Source organism: Hypomesus nipponensis, chromosome 28, assembly GCF_054491055.1.
Source record: "Hypomesus nipponensis isolate SF chromosome 28, ASM5449105v1, whole genome shotgun sequence".
Taxonomy (NCBI): Eukaryota; Metazoa; Chordata; class Actinopteri; order Osmeriformes; family Osmeridae; genus Hypomesus; species Hypomesus nipponensis.
In genome coordinates, this window is record NC_140388.1 from 11,835,202 (window position 1) to 11,858,849 (window position 23,648).

Below are 23,648 nucleotides of genomic sequence, written 5' to 3' on the forward strand. Positions count from 1 at the left end.
TGTAGATTTGATCTCCAGATATTCCTAGAATATGAAATTAACGTGTTTATAACGTTATTCCCTTTACACAGTCGTATGGGATAACATCCGGATTGTCTAGTAAAACATTGTATTCATATCTGGTTTGCCGTGATTATTTGGTCGACTGTGGTAGTGAAAGCGAATGACAAGACAGTTTAAAAGCAGTTTATGAAGAACAAAGGTCAAAGTCAGCCTTAAAACCAAAGGTATGACAGTAAAATGCGCTTGTGACTGTGTCGTCAGTATGTCCAATATTGTCATTCCTAATTTATTGATGTATGTAACACATGTTCTATGTGTTCCTGTTTTCTCTCTCCATACTGACCACCTTTCCACCTACATTAAAAACGGTCCCTTCAGACTAACGAGCCTTGATTTAAATAAATAAATAAGACCAAAATCACTCAATTTCTCAAATCCCCCCCCCCCCCCTTACATTTTCTCATACAGTATGTACATTGATGGTCGTACACACGAATCGTAGACCTATCATTAATAATTCAGCTATTGGTGCCACCAACACTATCCCTCTTTCTGTTCGGTCCTTCCATTCCGTCTATGAAACCCTCCTGAGTTCAGCAGCCTTGTGCCCAGTAACTGATGATTCCAATTAGGCACTATGTCCTAACAGGAGGCGTTCATATCCATTACATTATCCATCCTTCATGAGACATTCCACATACAGCTAGTCAAGCAAAACTAAAGTCATTTAGTTGGGCAGTCACAAAACCACACGGAAAATATCCCCATCCCATCCTATCCTTTCCGATGAATCAAGTATAAGAAACAATGTTCGACACGATAACATTTAAAGTAAAGTAAAACATCGTTCCATGAAAAATTCGAAACTGGTTTTCATTCAGCCACTAGATGTCACTGTTGGCTCTTGATTAAAAGCGATGAGTCTTGAATAACCTTTGGAATTGTGTTACAGATATTATAAAGACTTAAGCTGGATATCTATGGCATATGTGAACAATTAATTTCAAAGCAAAAGGCTCATGACATAAATCATGTCCAATATTAGTCATATATCCCTCATCTCTTCCTTCCTGCATCAACTTACATGAAACAGTTCTACTTTTTGTGAACCTGGTTGTGATGGCAATTAACTCATATTTAGCAGAGCTTGGGCACTAACATTTTCCCTCTATAACCACACGCACATTTTAAGGCATAGGGAATTGTCAAGGCATTTCCAACAGCAATATTGCATAGCTAAGGCAACATTTAAATCATTACAGTGATTATATACACATTTCAATTTTCAATTCCTGGTATTTACACACCATACCCACACTGTATGTACACGTGCACATATTTACACATTCATCCTTTTTAACAATGCTGTAGTCTTTGTAGACACACTTTAATGCTGACTTCCAGGGTAGGGTGTATATGTTATTAATGGAAGAATTAAGTGTTCCGGTTTTCAGTGACAATGACACCCCTATCCCAGACTGCAGTTAACAAATACAAAATAATATTTAAAACTCTACACTAAATATTGATATTCACACTAAAAGCGTACATAAAGAAACGCAAACATTGACTTGTTCAGGTCCGTGTGAATTGGCTGTGAGGAAGTGACATCATCAAACAGGTATGGCAAAGCACAGTCCAAGGTGAGGCTGATGGACTAAAAGATAAGTAGAGCACAGATATTACGTTTCCAGGGTTTGTTGTGCGATGAGGTCTAAGAAGCACGTTGGGTGTTTGCAGGGTATCGATGGTGTGAGGAGGGTGAAATAGAACCGTTACACTACTTTTTAGCAGTATTCTGACAATCGAGGCAGTCAGAGTTGCGTTGGCCCATCCAGGAGAGGGAATCATTGTTACGGAACTGTGGTTGGGGTCGTGGTTAAGGAGCGAGGCTGTGGATTGGCTGGCAGTGTTCCTCTTTTCCAGGGTCTCTCTCCTCAGGGCATGGCCTCTGCAGTACATGTGACAGCACATCATGTGCTCTCTCCTCCTCCTCCTCTCTGTTTCTCTCTGTTTCTCTCTGTTTCTCTCTGTTTCTCTCTCTCTCTCTCGCTCTCTCTCTCTCTTCTTCTCCCTGTCTCTCTCTTTCTCTCTCTGTGTCTTTCCATCTGTCTTTCTCTCAGTCTCCCTCTGTCTCCCTCTGTCTCTCTCTGTCTCTCTCTGTCTCTCTATCTCCTCTATATGTATAGCTCATTCTCTCTCTCTATCTCCACCCTCTCTCTATCTCCCTCCCTCTTTCTATCTCCCCCCCTCTCACTCTCTTCGGTGGCAGCATGGTTCTGTCACTGTGTCGGTGTGTTATATAACCCAGATTAGGACCAAAACATCCCAGGCTGACAAGAAGACCATTCAACATCAATACAAATTCTCAAATGATCCTTTGGTAATAAATAATCAAGCTTACAGTGCAAAAGAACCATCCAAACCCAGCAAGGGGCCTGACTAACAGATAAAAAGCAGAAAGCGTGAAACGTGCTCTAAAAACAGTCTTTTGTCCCTTCTCCAGTCTTAAAAAAAAACGTAGTTTGTGTTCTTACAGCAGAGCTGCTCTCTCTCTCCATCACCGTAGGAGAGAGGTCATCGTCCAGGCTACATCCAGGCTTCTCCATCCAGGCTCCCCGACTCCCCCGAGTAGGAGCGCTCCCTGCTGCCCATGCCCGGGGAGCGAGGGTGGGGCTGGATCAGGTCAGCAAAGGCCTGGTGCAGGCCCTTCCGAGAGGCGGGGTGGCCGTTGGACTGGGAGCCCTGAGGGGACTGCGGGGGCGGGGTGTGGAGGGGGGAGGGGCTCCCGTGTGCCTGGAGGTCCCTGTAGCTGACCGGAGTAGGGATACGAGAGGGGCTGTTCTCTGGACGGTTGTCGGTGCGAGGCCGGATCCTGGGCCTCAGCTTGAGCTTGTAGATGGAGGGGACGCGCTCGGCCTTCTTCTGGCCCCGCTTGGGCCGGAGGACCACAACGCCGTCCACCTCGCCGTTGGCTGGAGGCGGGGGAGGCGGGGAGGAGCCTTCAGAGCGGGATTCACTCAGGCTGAGACACATGGAGGAGCTCTCGCTGGAAGAGTCCTGGAAGGAGCAGTCCTCCGACGGAGGCAGAGGCACGGGGGAAGGGCAGAGCTCTGGAGGGGGCAGGTCGTCCGGGTCTCCATCCTCCAGGTCGTAGGGGAAGTTTGGCTGGTGTTCCTCCAGAGGAACGTCTCCCTCGGGCTCAGAGCTCCAGCCCAGAAGCTCCTGCAGGTTTTGCCCCGGCCCGGACAGAGGGCAGCGTCTGTGGAGTCCATTCACAAGGCGGGACTGGAAAGGTGGTTCTAAGGGGATCGGCGACAGCGCGTTGCCCAGCGCCGAGTCACTCAGGCCAGGCATGCTGGCCTGCAGCTCTCCCTCCTCCATGGAGCTCGATATGGCAGGGAGCTTCCTGAGACTTCCACCTCGCCCGGCCCAGCGTTCAGGCTCCGCGTGCCCCCCATTGGGTAGTCCGCCCGGGGCATGGCCTTGCAGCGGGGCCAGGGGTTCCTCCAGGAGGCAGGGGCGTTGATTGCTTCTCCTGGATTCCCGTAGGTCAGGCAGGGGCCCTGCCTTGCCCCCCACGTTGAGGGAGGAAGTGGAGGAGTTGGAGGAGGAGTAGGCCGAGTCGGTGACGTTGGGGTCGGAGGAGGCCGGGGCGCTGAGGGCCCCTCCTCCCAGCTGTGGTTGTGCGGAGCCAGCGGGCGGCAGAGAGGCCCCAACAGGGACTCTGACGGGGGCCCCTCTCACCTTCTGGGTGTTGGCCAGGAACTCGGCCTCAAAGCTGCGGTACAGATCCTGCTCCTTCTGGGGGTCAAGGGTGGGCAGAGTCTGGAAGCCCATGCCATGGGCCTCCTCCGCGTGGTCCGTGTGGTGCTCGGGGCCCGCAGCCCAGCCCCGGCAGCTCCAGCTGGTGGAGCGAGGGCTGAGGGAGGCCCGGGGGGGGCGGGGGCCGTGGTGGTGGGAGTGGCGGGGGGAGGCGTGAGGGGAGCGCCGGCCCCCCTGGGAGGAGACGGGGGGCAGCAGCCTGCCTTTCCCCACGGAGGGGGAGCGGGGGGCCGGGGGCCGGGGGGTCACCGTGGCCTTCTTACTGGGGCTGCCGCTCTGGAAGCCCTTGATGGGTGAGCCGGAGGAGGGGGACGACTGCTTCCTGGAGAAGCTGAGCCGGGGGGAGGAGGCCGGGGGGGCCTGCTTGGTCCGGAGCTCCCCCCGTCTGTCGGGGGCCGGGGGCTGGGGGTCCCCGTGGCGAGGGGAGGGCCCCGGGCTTTGGTCGTTGGTCCTGCTGCGGCCTGGCAGCTTGCCCTGGCTCTGTGAGCGGGGGGCCTGGAGCCTCCGGGAGCCCTCAGGCCCCAGGGAGCGGCCCCGGTCCATGCGGGGGTTTCGGGGCCCCTCGGAGGGGCCTTGAGGGGGGCTGGGTTTGAACGGGGCGGTGGCGGCGGGGGAGGGGCGTTCCCGGGAATGGCTGCGTGCGCGGGGCATAGGGGGGCGCAGGGATGGGATCTGCCCCCCGGACCGTTCAATCACGTGTCTCCCCTCCTTCCTGTTCACCATCAGCACCACCTCCTCGCCTCCACGACGGCCGCCCCCCAGGGAGATCCTCCCCCCTCCTCCCCCTCCTCCCCCTCCTCCTCCCCCCTTGGAGGACGCCGTGGAGGAGTCGCTGTCCCCAGAGAGACGCCGGGTCACCGGGAGGAGGGAGTCCTTTGTCCTGCGTCACAGACAAAAGAGGAAGGAAGTTAGACTGAAACGTGTGCAGGATGTGATCACAGCACCTTCAGCCTGGCTCCCCTCTGGCCCTCCTCAGACCCAGCCTGCCAGGAGAGAACGCTCACAGTAAACACCGTCCACCCTTCCAACCATGACGTGACCTTTCACCTAGGGCACTCTGCGATCACGTTCCAAAGGCGTGTGGCGGCTCAGGGCGTTTTCCCGGAAACAGAGAGCGGTATCGGGATTAGAAGGAAGATGAGTGTGAGTGGAGTTAGGATTACGGGACGTGTGGATTTGCTGAGCCTTCAGAGAGAGAGAGGACCTCCCAGAGAGGACCACGTCGCCCCTCTGTCACGCACCTGCTACAGGACAACATGGCAGCTGCACCTTCTGCCACAGCAAGCAGGTCTGACATACTCTGTAGCAACGTGCTGGACACTGGCTGCATGCTTTACTACATTTTACATGTAGTCATTTAGCAGACGCTCTTATCCAGAGAGACTTACAGTAAGCACAGGGACATTTCCATTTAGTCATTTAGCAGACGCTCTTATCCAGAGAGACTTACAGTAAGCACAGGGACATTTCCATTTAGTCATTTAGCAGACGCTCTTATCCAGAGAGACTTACAGTAAGTACAGGGACATTCCCCCGAGGCAAGTAGGGTGAAGTGCCCTGCCCAAGGACGTTATTTGGCATGGCCGGGAATCAAACTGGCAACCTTCAGATTACTAGCCCGATTCCCTAACCGCTGAGCCACCTGACTCCCTATCACCCCTGGCCTTTATGAGACATGTCAAATATTCATATCTGACTCTGTACCAGTCTAGGCAGTCTATGGGTCTTCCCATTCGACAGCTCGTTTCAGTATGACACAGGTGGGGAAGGTTCGCTAAAAACGTCATGTTTGTACACGTGCAGACCACAGGGAGGCTCCTATAAGACACCTGTTGTCTTACATGTCTGGTCAGGAGCAGAAGGCCTTGGGTGTGTGTGTGTGTGTGTGTGTGTGTGTGAGTTTGTGTGTGTGTTACCAGATTAGCCCTGATCTAGTCTGGCGCATTTGAAGCTGCCGACCTGTCAGAAAGGGGTTAATCTCCGACGGGTCCCGACGCTCTGTCGCTCGCCCCGCAGCCGCTCTCTGGCCGGGGGCCAACGTAAACGAGCCCTCAGCTCCTAATTGTGTTAAACAATGGAGCCTTCCACGGTCTGACGTCCGGGGGAAGGTATGTGGGCTTGACACCCGGCAGAGTCAGAGGCAGGGGGAGTGGGGGGGGGGGGGAGGTTTCATTGGCCACAACATGTGCCATCCCGCTGACTGTTGAGAGAGAGAGAGCCGCGAGAGGGAGAGAGAGTTGCGTTTGGTCAGTCGACGTGGAAAGGGAGAAAGGCCTCGTCAACAACAACCCAGCTGAACCTCATCCAAGTTCAGACGGTCGTTAGTGAGCCTGAGTCCCACTGTGGGAGAGGTGACACTGGAGCACAGCCGTGGGCTGCCTTAGGGGTGCCATACTCAGCGTGGCCACCAGGGGGCAGAGTGTTGTCGTGTTGCCTGGGTCACGGCAATGTCACTTGAGATTAGATACGACTGAAATCTGTCGCTTCCTCGGCTTGTGTCCCGTGTGTGTGTAAGTGTGTGAGTGTGTTTTTTCAGAGGATCAGAGCTAACAGAGACAGATTAATTAACATGATGCTCGCTGCTCACACACTCTCTCACCTGAGAGGGTTGAGGTGGCGTGGTTCAGAGCGGTCTCGCGGCGGCCTGGGGAGCAGGTTGTGGGCGCGGCCTCCGTCCTGCTCCGTGGAGGGGTGGTGTGAGCGCCCGGGCCGCGTAGAGGAGGAGTGGGGGCAAGGCCCGCAGTGGGGCTCCAGGGAGCGCCGGTCGGGGGGCTTGTAAGGGCCGATGCCCTCGTTGCGCCAGTGTGGACCAGGGCTGGTGGAGCGGGAGGAGTGGGCGCTGGAGGACTTGCTGTGGCCACCCTGACCCTGACCACTCGCCTTGGACTGGTGGTAACGATGGGCTGGGGAGACAGACAGAGACAGACACAGACACAGACAGAGTCAGAGACAGAGTCAGAGACAGAGTCAGAGACAGAGTCAGAGAGACATGTGTTAGAGAAGACAGGGAGAGACAGAGAACCTGTCCAAACACCATGAAGATAACACACCTAATCTGCCAAGGACATGCAGGAGACAAGCAGGAGACATGCAGTCTCGTGTCCCTTCTCCCCCGCAGGGCCCACGACACCTGCTGCCACCACTTCCCTGAGTTAGGAACACTGAGCCTCCAAACTGATGTCTGGTGATACGACCTTTTACAGCGCGGGGGTTGTAAAGAGCCTGTCATATCTGGGAGTCCAGGGCCTCGCCCCTGGGTTCAGAACGCCAGATTGCTGCGGAGTCAGCGGTCCTGAGATTATGAATTTGGCAGGGGCGACGAGGCCTCGCGGATGAGGAGGGATGAGGAGGGATGATGTGCCCAGACAGCTTCTGAGCTGTGACACACTGACGTGTTGCTCATCCACAGATACAGCCAACACGTGCAGATCTGAACGGCCGTGGCAGGTATCAGGTCATGTTTATAGAGCTGTGTGAAGGATGATATGCTGCTCGTCTGCTAGCTGAACTCTGATGGATTGTATGAGCCTGTTGGCCACCGCTAGCTGTGTGGCTAAGTCTGCTAGCTGAGCTATACTGCACATTACGACGCTGTGAAACTGCTGACCTGAATTACAGCCTGTTGAACGAGATAAGCACTGCCCTATTTGAATGGGCCCGACTCGTAAAACAATCGAGATGTGAGAGGTTGACAAGGAGAGGCAACAATGGGGCTGAGTCTGTGTTGGTGGGCGACAGGAAGGGACCTCACCGAAGGCGGCACAGCGGCAGGGGTCATGCTTGTCCAGGTAGTGTTCCAACGTGTCCCAGCCTCCGCCCACGCGCACCATCACGTGACTACGCAGCACCTGAGGAGAGAGAAAACAAACACACACACACACACACAGAGAACAGAAGCAAAGGTGAACACACTGACACCCTACCCCTCCACACAGACAGTAGATACAGTCAGTAGATATGCTAATCCGACAAGTGGGGAAGCATTAGCTTCCTTGCCCTCTACCCCCAAAGTTACACAACAAAAACATTAGATGTACCCCTGCCTGCACCCCCCCCTCTCACCGCCCCCCCCCCCCCCCCAGCTGCTGCTATTATGGCCGCTGTTCATCGCCATGCCAACGCACAATTAAAAGGAGAGGGGAGGAAAATACGGAGCCTCTCTCTCTTTCTCTCTCTTTTTCTCTATCTCTCTCTCTCTCTCTCTCTCTCTCTCTCTCTCTCTCTCTCTCTCTCTCTCTCTCTCTCTCTGTCTCTCTCTCTCTCTGTCTCTCTGTCTCTCTGTCTCTCTCTCTCCTCCTCCCCCTCCTCTGTACTTCACAGGAGGAGGGGGGGCTGGAGGGGGAAGGCGGGTGTACACAGGCCTCCTCCCACGCTCCGCTCCTCTGCGCATTCAGGCACACACATCCAGACACACATCCACACACACATCCACACATCCACACACACACACACACATCCAGACACACATCCACACACACACACTTCCAGAGCATCCTGTCTTCAGAGTGTTTATTCTCTGTCTGCTTCTCTGCAGCCTGACTCCCTCACAGAGCCAGCGTGTTCAGCCTGACTCCCTCACAGAGCCAGCGTGTTCAGCCTGACTCCCTCACAGAGCCAGCGTGTTCAGCCTGACTCCCTCACAGAGCCAGCGTGTTCAGCCTGACTCCCTCACAGAGCCAGCGTGTTCAGCCTGACTCCCTCACAGAGCCAGCGTGTTCAGCCTGACTCCCTCACAGAGCCAGCGTGTTCAGCCTGACTCCCTCACAGAGCCAGCGTGTTCAGCCTGACTCCCTCACAGAGCCAGCGTGTTCAGCCTGACTCCCTCACAGAGCCAGCGTGTTCAGCCTGACTCCCTCACAGAGCCAGCGTGTTCAGCCTGACTCCCTCACAGAGCCAGCGTGTTCAGCCTGACTCCCTCACAGAGCCAGCGTGTTCAGCCTGACTCCCTCACAGAGCCAGCGTGTTCAGCCTGATGTGTCTTGTGGATCCTCTCCTGCTCCCTGGGTTGTGTAATCAGTTCCGCCGGCCACATGTCGGGGGGGCTGGGCCTGTGCCACCTCAGGCTGGGGGGGCAGAGAGGCCGGGGGCAGAAAGGCCGGCGGCAGAGAGGCCGGGGGCAGAGAGGCCTGGGAGAGAGGCTGGGGGAAAGGGGGCCCACTTGTGGAGGTCTTCCTGACATGGTATGACTGAGAGGGATGTGGATGACAGGCCCCCCCTCTCTCACACACACACACACACACACACACACACACACACACACACACACACACACACACACACACACCCCCTCCACAGCTGGAGAGAAGCAATCCGTGTTTCTATGGCAACAGCGAACACAGGCTACTTGTCATTGGGGGGAGCAGGGAGGGGGGAGGAAGGGTGAACCAATTCCCGTCCTAAATTGCTTCTTTTTTTGTATGCTTCAAGCTCATGGCTGTCGTTGTACACCCCCCCCCCCCCCGCTCCCCCCCCACACACACACACACACACACACACAGAGTCCTCTCTGGAGATGGCTGACTCAATTTCTGTCCTCCATTTCTTTCACATTTTGTCACTCTCTGTCCTCCTCCACTCCCCTGTCCTCCCCTCCTCTCCCCTCCTCCTCTCTCATCTCCCCTCCTCCACTCTCCTCTCCCCTCCCCTCCCCTCTCCCCTCCTCCTCTCTCCTCTCCTCTTCTACTCTTCTCTCCTCCCCTCCCCTGTCCTCCCCTCCTCCTCCTCTCTCCTCTTCTCCTCCCCTCCCCTACCCTCTCCCCTCCTCTCCTGTCTCCTCCCCTCCTCTCTCCTCTCCCCTCCCCTACCCTCTCCCCTCCTCCTCTCTCCTCTCCTCTTCTCTCCTCCCCTCCCCTGTCCTCCCCTCCTCTCCCCTCTTCCTCCTCTCTCCTCTCCCCTCCCATACCCTCTCCCCTCCTCCTCTCTCCTCTTCTCTCCTCTCCTGTCTCCTCCCCTCCTCTCTCCTCTCTCCTCTCTCCTCTCTCCTCTCTCCTCTCTCCTCTCCTCCCCCTTCCTGATCTTCTTGTCAGGTCTTGGCAGATGAATGAGGGGCCTGTTGTCTTTGATGCTGTCTGCCAGCAGGGCAGCTTCCTCCCTTCAGATGAACAAGGAAGTGAGCTGGCTCCACTAGAGGCTGCTGGGGGATATGCTGAGTAGAGGGGCGGAGTCCCAGAGGAAGTTAATCTGACAGAGAACAGCATTCCCCTCTCCAGACAGGGTTTATCCCTAATCAGCGCTCTCTAAGTTGAAACGCTGCACAGCTTCAAGGCTCCTGGCTGTCCCATGCACTCCACAGTCCTGGACATGGCAGATCGCCCCTCGGGGGCTCAGATCACCCCTCAGGGAAACATCCCCTCCGACAGCCTCAGCTGGTGGGTATGACAGCCCTCCACACCCACAACACCCCGCTGACTGTCTGAGACAGAGGGAGGCAGACACTGTGTGTTTTAGGTGGGATTTAGACGAGAGAAGATGAAACTATTGATCGGGCAGGCGGCCTGAACAGGGGAGGGAGGGAGGGAGGGAGGGCGGGCGGGCGGGCATATTGAGTTTCATGGCACCTCCCTGGGCTGGGACCAAGATTGAGACACAGAAGAACAGCCAGCCAGCAGGAACAGCCAGCATGACTGATACGGGCGCCGCTCAGGAAATGACCCAGGGTTCTATTTGTGTCTCGTTGGGCCTGAGTGAGCTGGGAGGCTGGGAGGCTGGGAGGCTGGGAGGCTGGGGGGCTGGGAGGCTGGGAGGCTGGGGGGCTGGGGGGCTGGGAGGCTGGGGGGCTGGGAGGCTGGGGGGCTGGGGGGCTGGGAGGCTGGGGGGCTGGGAGCTGGGAGGCTGGGGGGCTGGGAGGCTGGGGGGCTGGGAGGCTGGGAGGCTGGGAGGCTGGGGGGCTGGGAGGCTGGGGGGCTGGGAGGCTGGGGGGCTGGGAGGCTGGGAGGCTGGGGGGCTGGGAGGCTGGGGGGCTGGGGGGCTGGGAGGCTGGGAGGTTGGGGGGCTGGGAGGCTGGGAGGCTGGGGGGCTGGGAGGCTGGGGGGCTGGGAGGCTGGGAAGCTGGGAGGCTGGGGGGCTGGGAGGCTGGGGGGCTGGGAGGCTGGGAGGCTGGGAGGCTGGGAGGCTGGGGGGCTGGGGGGCTGGGGGGCTGGGAGGCTGGGAGGCTGGGAGGCTGGGAGGCTGGGAGACTGGGAGGCTGGGGGGCTGGGAGGCTGGGGAGAGGGGAGAGGGAAGGGCACCAGCATGTAAACTAGTGCTCTTTGAGTAGGTCAGATCAGCCGATATGGTAAACAGACAGCAGACAGCACAGATCCAGGTCCCAGAGCTGTATACAGTGAGGTACAGTTCAGTGGGCTTTGATAAAATCAACCAGCTGGATGATTTGAGTGTTGATATGACCGTGTTCTAGTGCTCCCTGCAATAATGCCAACAGACCCTGCCATATGCACACACCGCATGAATCTTCCACGATATGGTACAAACAGCCAGCAGGCACACACACACACACACATACCCAGACACACACACACTGACAGGTGAAATGTGAATTGTTGAAGCAGCTTAATTGTCTTGAGTTGCAGTGTGTGGATAAGTGGTGCGATGACAGGAAGCGCTGGGCTGTCATACCCGTATGAAGATCAGAGCGCTGGAATCTCCCACTTTGTACTTCCCCTCCGACACCTTGGTCATGGGGAACTGAGCGGGACAGGAACAGCGGCCAAGAATCTCCCGCACCTAGGAGAGAGGGAGGGGGAGAGAGGGAGGAGGGAGAGAGGGGGGAGGGAGAGAGGGGGGAGGGAGAGAGGGAGGGGGAGAGAGGGGGGAGGGAGAGAGGGAGGGGGAGAGAGGGGGGAGGGAGAAAGGGGGGAGGGAGAGAGGGGGGAGGGAGAGAGGGGGGAGGGAGAGAGAGGGGGGAGGGAGAGAGGGGGGAGGGAGAGAGGGGGGAGGGAGAGAGGGGGGAGGGAGAGAGGGAGGGAGAGAGGGGGGAGGGAGAGAGGGGGGAGGGAGAGAGGGGGAGGGAGAGAGGGAGGGGGAGAGAGGGAGGGGGAGAGGGGGGAGGGAGAGAGGGGGAGGGAGAGAGGGAGGGGGAGAGAGGGGGGAGGGAGAGAGGGAGGGGGAGAGAGGGGGAGGGAGAGAGGGGGAGGGAGAGAGGGAGGGGGAGACAGGGGGGAGGGAGAGAGGGGGGAGGGAGAGAGGGGGGAGGGAGAGAGGGGGGAGGGAGAGAGGGGGGAGGGAGAGAGGGAGGGGGAGAGAGGGGGGGGAGAGAGGGGGAGGGAGAGAGGGGAGGGAGAGAGGGAGGGGGAGAGAGGGGAGAGTTGGAGAGGGAGAGAGAAAGAGAGAGAGGTAAAAACCATATTAACACCCACGTCAGGTTGAAAACAACACTTGATATTCACACAGCATAGAAACAGGAACGTTCAGCTCAGATAACGACATGACTGAACATAGTAACGCTTAGTCACTTCCACGACAGTGACTAAATCCCCCTCGATAAACACAGTTACTGAGTTGTGAAACTAGCACAGGCGTACTGGGTCTCATTTGTCAAGGAGTGTCGTATAGCCTCGAGGCAGAGGGCCTCTCTGGCCCTGCCTCACCTGCCTCTGACCCTGCCTCACCTCATCCACCAGGATCACCTAGTCAGATGTCTTGCTACTAAAAGGTCATAAAAGCATGCGCTCAAAAGTCCAAGTTCTCTGAAAAGTGTTCACGTGCAGCTCCACATACACACACACACACACACACACACTCTGCCATGGTGGCTTCCTAACTGCAGCTCTTGGGCAGGCAGGGACCCAGAGCTCCGGGGTGACGTCAGAACCAGGCTTGTGAGGCCAGATGTGTTCTGGTGGAGGGGGTCTGAAGCTGGAGCTGCAGTCTAGGCTGTGTGGAGCGTCATGCAGACCTGGAGTCACAACTTCTGGGTGGGGAGGGGGGAGAGAGAGAGAGACAGAGAGAGAGAGAGAGAGAGAGAGAGAGAGAGAGAGAGAGAGAGAGAGAGAGAGAGAGAGAGAGAGAGAGAGGGCGGGCTCTCCTGGGATTGGATAACTTTGATGTTATTCTTGGCGCCCCTGCTCTCGCAAAGATGTGTGCAAACTTGTCGACAGAGAGACTGTGATCAGGGAGAGGGAGAGAGAGAGAGGGAGAGAGAGAGAGAAACAGAAAGTAGGGGAGGCCACAACATAAAAATTATTAAAAAGCCTCACAGTCTTTCACCCAGATGAAGGATTGTGATCTCACCGGTCATAATGTCAAACAATCTGCCTGATAAACAGGAAGACAGGACTCTAATGGTACACAGGGTCTCTACTGAACTGGGCTGTGTGTTCATCAAATCTTCCAGGTTATGGCTTGTCTGTAGGGAGGGTGCAATGATTGTGGTGTACAGCTCATTTTCCAGATTATAGCTTATTGAATAGATTAGGGAGGCACCTAGTTATTTACCTAAAATAGCTGTCTTTATTCCATACACTAATTAAAGAGAGGGTTGATTCACTCCTAAACCCTGACATCTCACCTGTTTCTCTGAGACGACAGGATAATCCTCCTTCTACGCTCTCTCCCTCCTCAAGTTCCTTTCCTGTTTTCTCTCTCGCAATCCTGCTCTCTCCATCTGTTGGCCAAGCAATCTTTCTCTCTATTCCTCCCTTTCTCTCTCTCCCCCTCACTCTCTCCCCCCTCTCTCTCTCCCCCTCTCTCTCTCCCTCTCTCTCTCTCCCCCCTCTCTCTCTCTCTCCCCCTCACTCTCTTTCTATCTGTGTTTTCATGTAACGTCTAACTGAGTCTTTTTCTGTCATTGTTTATTTTTCCCCTGCTCTCCCCCTCCCCCCCTCTCTCTCTCCTGCCCTCATCCATGTTCCTCTGTCAGTAGGTGGCCAAGCCCTGTTTTGGACGAGACCCAACCAGTGACTTAATGGAAAGATCACCGTGGCAACAGACACACACACACCATACCCTTCCTTCTTTTTCTTTCTTTAGCCTTCCAGTCCCCCCCCTGTCCAGTCTTCCCCCCTCCGTGTCCCAGAATACTCCTCTCTCCAACCCTCTGAGGACACAGGATTTACCCCAAAGCAAGAAGGTTACAGGCTTGTGAAAGTGAAGTGACATCCAGGGGTCGCAACTCACTTTTTTTTCTCACTATCCCTGTACTGTCCCGACTTAATGGAGATGCCAAGCAGACAGACAACGTAAGCATTCAGAGCTTATGTTAGCATTCAGAGCTTATGTTAGCATTCAGAGCTAATGTTAGCATTCAGAGCTTATGTTAGCATTCAGAGCTAATGTTAGCATTCAGAGCTACTGTTAGCATTCAGAGCTAATGTTAGCATTCAGAGCTACTGTTAGCATTCAGAGCTAATGTTGGCGCCACAGTCAGAGTAACACCTGTGTGCAATCTTACTGTACACCGTGAAACTAGTTTTTTTAAGGGTCTCTCTCTCACACACACACACAAAGGCAAGCACACACAGAGACACGTACGTACACACACAGGCATGCACACTCACACGCCAAGGCACACTCACACAAACACGCACACAAACGAACACGCACACCAGCATTTGAAGCCGTGAGAGGGGGAGAGAGAGCCGCAAGGTCGTGGAGCAGGCATGCGGAAGTGCAGCTGGAGCGAAGCGAGAGGGATGAATTATGGACGAGTGTCGGTCACATGGGACCAGCGTGTTCTCCCAGAGCAGCAGATGTTCCACGGTGAGGAGAACCCAGCACGCAGGAACCAGCACCAGCGGTCCACACCAGACCCCCCTTCCACCAGACCCTCCCAGGGTCCTTCACGTGCGTCTGGGACGCTGTCACGAAGGCCCCACAACCTCCTCTGATCCCCCACGACAAAGGAGTTATGAAATCGTTATTAGTGGAGCGCTCTCCGGACAGCCCCCTGCCTCGTCCCTGGCAGGATGTAGGTTTAGTTTTTCTGGTGATGAACCAGACCACAAGGGGTGTGGAAAGTGTCTGTCTTGAGCTGGGGTTGAGGTAATCCTCTCCAGGGTGATTTCGTTCCTGGGCTGGAGGCGGCAGGGTGGGTAGCGAGGAGATAAGGGGAGGGGGGGAGACTCCTCTAAACAAGGTACCCCAGGGAGACACAGAATACACAGGAAATGGGAGAGGCAGGACAGATAAAAGAGATTTAGGCCTCTCTATTCTAATTGGTTCCTGAGTAACCGGTATCATCTTAGTTTGGAAAATACCATAAAAACAGGCTTGTTCAGGATTGGTTGTCTGGAGTGTTTTCAAATGGTTTTAAATGTTTTGGCTGCAGTTTGTTTTGGGTAGATAGAATCTATTCGGTTGCTTGGAGTGAATCGTGTGACAGAATCGAAACACGGTTGTCCAACAGATTCTTTTTTGCGCGTTGCTCTACGACGAATGCGACAATCGACGGGCATTCTGGTATCGTCCGCTTATCCAAGCCAGGGTCTTTGGAGAGAACGGGACTCTTCTCAGGAGAAACAAGCCCTATCAGAGGACCAAACCTGGGATCTCAAAATCAGGGATGTGGATCTGGGCCACGAAGGTGATTGGCAAAGAGGAACATTTTTGGGAACTGTAAAGCTGATTGCTCCTCCACGCGCTGTCTGTTCATCTACTCCAACCAGGCACGGCCTGTTTTCATGCTCAGACCAGTCGTCACCTGTAACCACACAGAGATCTGGATGCTCCAACACTAGGAAGATCAAAACAAACACATTCCTGACTCTGTGAAGGTTTCACAATCACGTCACAAAAGGTTTGCCCATCTGATGTTGGTAGATAACGATACCCATAACCTGCCATGGGCTCATTAGCTGAACTGTTGAACCGTGAGACTGTGGAAAAGTACCCAGAATACCTTGAAAGTCCACATGCAGTTCCTGTTCACTCCTACAGTACGACCGCACCAACTGGCTGGTCCTGCTTAGAAAGGTACAACAAACCAAGACTCCCTTGTCAAACAGCAACCCGGCTTTGAGACTGTTTACAAGCAGTGTGTATGTACACTAACACAGCCACCGTAGCATACACAAACACACACACAACCTTTACACTGCTGTGGGTTGAAACAGGACAGGGGAAATCGTAGGGAAGGTGTTTGAGCATGGAGAATCGGGTGGACTTCAGGTGAACTCACTCTCCGGGCGGTGAGGCTGAAGAAACACTCACAAATACCACCAAGCCGACGCAGCGCTTCCACAGGCGCTGTTCTCGATGCTAACTGTGTGGCTGTCTAGTCGGTCATATTTGTGGATATTTGTGGATGTCTAGTGGCACTGGTGACTGATGATGCCGGTCAACACCTGTGACCTAGTAGAGCCAGCTGGTGGAGGCACAGGCAGACTGATAGAGAGGATCACACACACACACACACACACAGTCACACACACAGATACGCATGCTAGACATGTGGATAATCATGCGGATTCTACTGCAATTCCTGTTGGACTCTGCAAAAATAAAAAGGCAGCGTGATATAAAAAGGCTGCCTGATAGACGAGGAGTCAGCTGTTTTGGCTAGGTCTTGCTGCGTGGAGACAGGACAGGGAAAGGCAGGAGACACGCTCCGTGTTGAAGCCTGCAAGCTGCATTAATAAATCCCCGTTAAACGATGAAACACTCATCGAGGCTGTGGTGATCTCACGTTCCAAACACTTCCAGGGAGAGTGTGAGACTCTGGAAACAGCTACCCTGAGACTTGCTGCACCACCACGGCTAGCCAGCAGAACCCACTGCAGGCTGTGGTGACCTACTTTTCTCTCTCTCTCTCCCTCTCACACACACACACGCTCTCCCTCACACACACACACACGCTCTCCCTCACACACACACTACCCCTCTCTCTCCCTCACACACACACACACACACACACACTACCCCTCTCTCTCCCTCACACACACACACACACACACACTACCCCTCTCTCTCCCTCACACACACACACTACCCCTCTCTCTCCCTCACACACATGCTCTCTCACATACAATCACACACTCAAGCACTCTCTTTCTCCCTCACACACACACACACACACACACACACACACTACCCCTCTCCCTCCCACACACACACACACACACACAGCCTCTCTCTTCCTCACACACGCCCTCCCTCTCTTTCTCTGTGTAAAATCCATCCCAGGCGGGTTTAGCAGAGTGTTCAGTAAAGACACTTGAGGCACAACTATCTGGTGTTGGACTTTTGTCCCTCTTCATCCTGACTGCAGGAATCAGACTGTGTCGCTAATGGAGCTGAGTGGGTCCTATTGACATACTGCCCTGTCAACCTATCTCTCTCTCTCTCTCTCTGTCGCTCTCTCTGTCGCTCTCTCTGTCGCTCTCTCTGTCGCTCTCTCTCTCTCTCTCTCTCTCTCTCTCTGTCGCTCTCTCTCTCTCTGTCGCTCTCTCTCTCTCTCTCTCTCTCTCTCTCTCTCTCTCTCTCTGTCGCTCTCTCTCTCTCTGTCGCTCTCTCTCTCTCTCTCTCTCTCTCTCTGTCGCTCTCTCTCTCTCTTCCTGTCCGCCTCCCACAGTAGCAGCACGTTCGTCCATATCTCAGACTGAGATGATACCTTACGATTACAGAACACTGACAGGCTTCTCCCTTCCCCTCATTCCTCTCTTCCTCCGTACTCTCTTCCTCTCTTCCCTTCCTCTCTTCCCTTCCTCTCTTCCCTTCCCCTCTTCTCCCCTCTTGCTGCCACAGGAATACTGCCATTTGCCTTATCATTTGCCAGAGTCACAAGCTGTGGGATGGGGCTGTTTACGGTGATGGGTGAGGGTGCAGGAGTGAGGGGGGGTTGTTGTGCGTTTATGACCTAAACAAAAGCTGAGTGTTGACGCCTGGGGGAGGGGGGAGGAGGTCGATGGAGTCTGAGAGGAAGAAAGAGAGCAGGAGAGAGGAGGAAGAGCACAATGCCATCCTTTCAGTCCAGTCCTTAGAGTTCCCAGCCCGTTCTTGTCTTTGAGGTTTCATGCGCAAAAAAATCCAAGCGTGTGCATGTACTGTACATGATGCATGTATTGAGGCTACACGTCCTGTGTGAAGCGTGTAAAGGGTTCAGTATGTTCAGAGAGCGTGCGTGTTATTGTTCAGGCATGTGACACCGGTTCAGTGTTTATGTAGGCCGACAAGCCTGAGGCTTGAGTACTTTCCAGGCCCACAGCTAAGGGAGTAACTCTCTGCTAAGCCAAGTAAACACTAGGAGGGGCTGTGTGTGTCGACGGCTTGGCGTGTTCCCTAACCTCGAGATCCACAAGCACACAGGGTGATGGGATGGAAGGCCGGATTGATATTACTGTTTTAATCTGGAGGTGCGAGCGAGATATGGGACGGCTGGGAAAATCCTCTAATGTATGGGATCATCCCCGCCCGGGTGGATGTATAGAGTGGCCAGATGTACCTTGTAGCCCCGGAGCAAGAGGGCAGCTGTGGGTCCATGTTGAGTTTAGAGTAGTCAGATGTAGCCTGTAGCACTGCTAGAGGGCAGCCCTGCAGCAGAGTATAATAGATCTCTCACAAAGGTCAGGGAGTTCAGAGGTGAGTTTCGTCGCATGCGAGAGGCAGGCTTCTTGGAGCGGTTTGTAGAGTCTGTGAGCTCATCTCCAGCCTGTGTCTCACCTCCACTCATCAGACAAATGTGTTTCTGATCTTTGCTTTCTCTGTAATCAAACCTCCTCTTTGTAATTTAATATTTAATGAGCTGGGTACCTTGGAGGGTGAGACTTGACGAATGAGGGGAGATTGCAGTGAATATTTAATTAGATATGAATAGCTTCAGCTAACGTTTGACAAAACTGACGTGTCCTCAATATGATTGATAGACTGAATAGGGAGATCGTTTGTGCAATTAAGTCATGAGCAGTTGGGTTGTTTCTGAGGGAACTCACAAAGAACTGGTTGTTTTTCTGACAGTGTCATGGGCGGACGTTAATCCTCGGAATTACGCACTCAATTCGCCCCGCCCTGAAGACTAGAGGGAGCAAGTTTTCCTGTAATTACAGAGAGAGACTTATCCCCTGTCCTGCTACTGTAGGAAGACAAAAGCTTGTGTTGACGTCCTGTTGTACGACTGTCTCGTTAAAGACGGCACTCATGAAATTGTTTGATGCTGTACTTCAAGAGCAACATTGTTATCCATGCTCTGTCCTCCTTAATACAGGTGGTGAGATGAGCGGTTATTATTGCTGGCACTGGTAGCTGACATGTGGTTACTTTGAACCGCGCCTGGTAAATACACACCGTTCCTTGGTTGTGACCTATCTGGTGGTTGCTTTGGATACAAATGTCTGATTGAATGATGAATACAAACGTCAAATGTAAGGGTATGTATGACGCAAAGATGTTTCACAATGAATGAGCAAGAGACAGAAGAGTGTGCTTGTTCTGTACTGAACCCCTCGAGTCTTACTAAACTATGGGTTGGTTAACTTTCTGGTCCACATATTCCGGATGTGATGATCCATTGACTGGCTGCGGTCTCACCTCCATCCAGACAAGGTCAACCCAGAAAATGAGAGGAAATCAAATACTCACAGATCTATAGAGAGCGGAAATGGGCTTCTTTGCTTTTTTTACCAGAGTGGCCATCGTTTGAACAGGATACTAACAGCACCGAGAAAAAGCACTGTCATTTTATCCTCTTGGATGCCAGAAAGGATTAATGTTTTGCTAGATGTTGCCTTTAGTTTTAGTGTCCTTACGTGTTCTTTCGGGAAGCCTTACGTTGCTGATGTAAGCAGTTCTTTCCGGCTCACAGGCACTTTAACCGAGGCAGACGTGAAGGCACAGAGATGTGCCGTGCACTCAGTAAGCATTGTGACTCACACTGGTCACTTCAATAACAGGACGCTGCCAGGCAAACGCTCCTGTCGACGCCCCCGTCTGTCTGAGCGGGCGGTGGGGGAGTGTGGAGGTGGGGGGAGGTGGGGGAGTGTGGAGGTGAGGGGCGGTGGGGGAGTGTGGAGGTGGGGGGCGGTGGGGGAGTGTGGAGGTGGGGGGCAGTGGGGGAGTGTGGAGGTGGGGGGCGGTGGGGGAGTGTGGAGGTGGGGGGCTGGGTACAGACAGAACCAGGACCAGGCCCTTCCCTGGACACAGGGGGGTGGAGGGCCGGGGGGGCACTCTGTCTGATGAGCAGGAGGATGACTGCTGACCGCCCCTCACCCTTCCCCTCTCCTCCCTCCTCTTCCCTGCCTTTATCAGCATGAAAGGCATCCATTGTCCTCCCTTTCTCATCCGCACCAAAATATGAACTCCACTCACAACCCCGGGCACGTGTACCGCAAGCCTGTGTCTGTCTGCTTGATGTTTGACAACACGCTCCTAAACCCAGCGCTCCTGCCCAGTCCTCCTGCCCAGCCCTCCTGCCCAGTGCTCCTGCCCAGCCCTCCTGCCCAGTGCTCCTGCCCAGCCCTCCTGCCCAGCCCTCCTGCCCAGTGCTCCTGCTCAGCCGTCCTGCCCAGCGCTCCTGCCCAGCCCTCCTGCCCAGTGCTCCTGCCCAGCGCTCCTGCCCAGCCCTCCTGCCCAGCCCTCCTGCCCAGCCCTCCTGCCCAGCCCTCCTGCCCAGTGCTCCTGCTCAGCCGTCCTGCCCAGCGCTCCTGCCCAGCCCTCCTGCCCAGCCCTCCTGCCCAGCGCTCCTGCCCAGCCCTCCTGCCCAGCGCTCCTGCCCAGCGCTCCTGCCCAGTGCTCCTGCTCAGCCGTCCTGCCCAGCGCTCCTGCCCAGTGCTCCAAACCCAGCCCTCCTGCCCAGCCCTCCTGCCCAGTGCTCCAAACCCAGTGCTCCTGCCTGGCTTCCTGGCGTGGGCCGGCCAGAGGAATCAGGCTACTGACCAGAGGGTGGGTGACCAACCCCGGGCTTGAGTCAGTGCCCGGGGTCAAATCTGGCTCAGGGCATTTCCTGTATGTCATCCCCTCTCTCTCTTTCTCTCTCTCTCTCTACCTCCCTCCCTCCCTCCCTCCTTCCCTCCCTCCCTGCTTTCCGGTCTCTTCAACTGTCCTATCAAGAAATAAAAAAGGTCAAGAATAAGGCCAAAAACTCTTCTTAAAAAAAGATATAGAAAGACTGTGTAAGGCTGGGGGTGTGCCTGAGACCACAGTTCTGCTTGAGTGTACATCCCCTTTGTGAAGTGAGTAACACCAGGCTGTAGTGGGAGTAACATGTCATGATGTCATACATGTATGACACCCCTAGTGACTCCAACAAGGACGCCCACCTGTGTTGTGTCAACTTCTAAATGACACTTTGAACTTTGACGTTCCCACCTGTAGACCAGAGACTGTCCTTGTCACTGGTTTGTGCTCACTCCTCTCCCCTGGGGCGTCTGGGAGGAATACCCCAGCCTGCCTCCAACCTTTCACTACCTGGCTGTGAGGGAATGTGTGGAATGAGACGCTGAAACACTCCCTGACCCTGCGCAGTGTGTCAGCATTCACCTTAACCAGAGAGCGAGAGACTTAGAGACAGACATAGAGAGAAAGAGGGGGGGGGAGAGAGAGAGAGAGAGAGAGAGAGAGAGAGAGAGAGAGAGAGAGAGAGAGAGAGAGAGAGAGAGAGAGAGACAGTAAGCAGAAGGAGATCATGCCAGGCTGCCAGGGTTTCCGAGAGAGCTCTTCATTTTTTGACAGAGCCCAGAGCTGAGGGTTCAGAGGTCAGCTAGGCTGACCTCTAGACCATACCAGCAGCCGTGCTGGCTATACCAGCAGTCAGCTGTTTGCTGGGTTGTTGTGACAGCGGAAAAACACTGAGGACAGTTGGTCTTGCTCACGGGAAGGGTGTTTAGAGACATCATCATAATTACGTACACACACAGATGTCGGTTAGCAAAAAGTTACCGACCTAGTAAAAGTGATCCAGTTAATCCAAAACATGGTGGCAGTGATTAAATATTTAGGCACAAATGTTTTGTACACCACCAACCACAATGAGGCCTTTCTCAAAAAGTTCTTACCAACTCGTCCAAGTTCCGCATGTCACATAGCACTCTTTTCTGTTGACAGTGGGTATAAGGGGAAGGATCAGGTTCGTCCACGTTCACGTTCACGTCTTCCTCCACACCCACACTCTCCGTCCGACTGAAGCACCTGCTGGGCGGGCTCGGCTCGTCCTGCTCCCCCGGCTCCCGCAGGTTCTCCTGGTCCCGAATCTCCTCTTCAATCTCCTCCTCCAGTTGAATCAACATCGGTGCCAACATACCGAACTTGGCCCCCCGACGCGCCACTTCCAGTAGGCACAACACAAAATTCTTCTCGTTGCATCTTTCCACTAGGTCGTTGGTTTCAAACATCAGAACATCCTTGATCCAGAGCTCTTGTCGACACCAACCAATGAAATTGGACACGTTGTCCCGTGCCAAAAAGGAGCCCTGGACAACATTTCGCGACTGAAACACCACATCCTTGCTGGGTAACCTCAGCGTTTGGGCAGCCTCCGGGTATTCCAGCTGGAAGTCCAGTGCCGCGCGATTCACGTTGTTGGCATGCCGACAGAGGGCACAGCCAGTCCCGAGCCCCTCCATAAAGGTGTCCGCCGTAACATCCAGGTCGTAGAGCGTGTTCAACCACTCAGCCAGATCCTCCTTCATGGCGTAAAGGTATTCCTCGCTGGATTTGAAGGGCCTTATGCTCTTGGAAGCAGATGACTGGATGTTGCTCTGATCAGCCATATTGTCAGGGATGTATTAATGCTGGCTACTTAATAATACCCGATTGTCTCATTGCACAAGCGATCACCCAAACCGTATCCATTGAATGTGGCGAAACAACCGCGTAGACGCACCCATGACAAGCATGTGTGGCATCTTAGTCCAAGTCCTTGAGGAAATCCTTTGTATTGCTAATAGAGCATTCTGAGATGCGAGGCAGACGAGGCGCGTGGATGCGTGTTCCGGACGTCTGTGCTGAACCCGTTCCCTTTAACGAGCGCATCGCTGTTCCTCACGGCGTTCCAACGGCGGGGGAGAGAGTGAAACCGTAACGGTGATGGGACGAATACGTATACACACCCCGGGAAAAGTGTCCTCCGGTGTCCTGGACACAAAGAGAGCGTCTTGCCCGCCAGCCGTTGGCTTGCCTGAATGGTTTAAAGGCTACAGCTGCTTCAAAGAAATGCGACCTCCACTGACCAGCCGTAACTCACTTGCCGCACATCGCCCCCTCGCATTAAAAAAGCCCTGCCCACATCGCGCCGCCTCTTGCTCTGAACATGTTGACCTGCTATAGCTTAGACTAGCAGAGCGATTCAGCGGCATATCCCATTATGAGAGGATAAGCGCCGGTAGAAGAAAAAAAAACTTAACCCTGTGTTCACTGCCTCCAATAAAAACGCACATGATCTCTGATATAGCAATATTATCACACCTATAGCCCATTCAAGGAATATACTTTAGTTAAAAGCAGAACATTCGTTTCGGATGTCCGAGATAACCTTTTTTTTTAAATCAAATTAACAGCATGATAGGCCTATGCGATCGTGGCTAATTGGCCATATCGCTTGGGCCTTACGAGTCGAAAGGACATGACGCGCTCTGATCACATCACACTTAAATCAAGGGGACAGTTGCCTGACTGGTAGAGAGACTTATCTCTACATTAAATGCAGCGATAAAACATTGACGCGTTGTTGTCAAGAAGAAGAAAACACATGCGGGGACTGTCTTTGCTTGTTGTTAGAACGGTCCTATCGTGGGTAACCAACAATAACCTCAGTTTGTCAAAGGAAGATGATCACAGATGGTTCCGACGAACAAAAGCAAAGATGATGAATAGTTCACTGAACTGCGCCCGCAGAAGTGACCTTTGGTTAAGAAGCCTGTCACCGGTCTCCGACAGACCATTGACATTTTAAACAGACG

General features: G+C 54.3%; 1 protein-coding gene across 1 annotated transcript; it reads right to left on the minus strand.

Annotated features, from left to right (window-relative positions):
* Positions 1-455: 455 nt before the first annotated feature.
* Positions 456-22,918, minus strand: gas2l1 (growth arrest-specific 2 like 1). The gene is made up of 5 exons (XM_084695203.1): positions 21,747-22,918; positions 11,443-11,550; positions 7,580-7,676; positions 6,428-6,731; positions 456-4,708 (listed from the first exon to the last, which is right to left on the minus strand). The coding sequence occupies exons 1-5, from the start codon at positions 22,458-22,460 to the stop codon at positions 2,593-2,595; spliced, it is 3,339 nt and encodes a 1,112-aa protein (XP_084551329.1). The 5' UTR covers positions 22,461-22,918; the 3' UTR covers positions 456-2,592.
* Between the last annotated feature and the right edge of the window lie 730 nt (positions 22,919-23,648).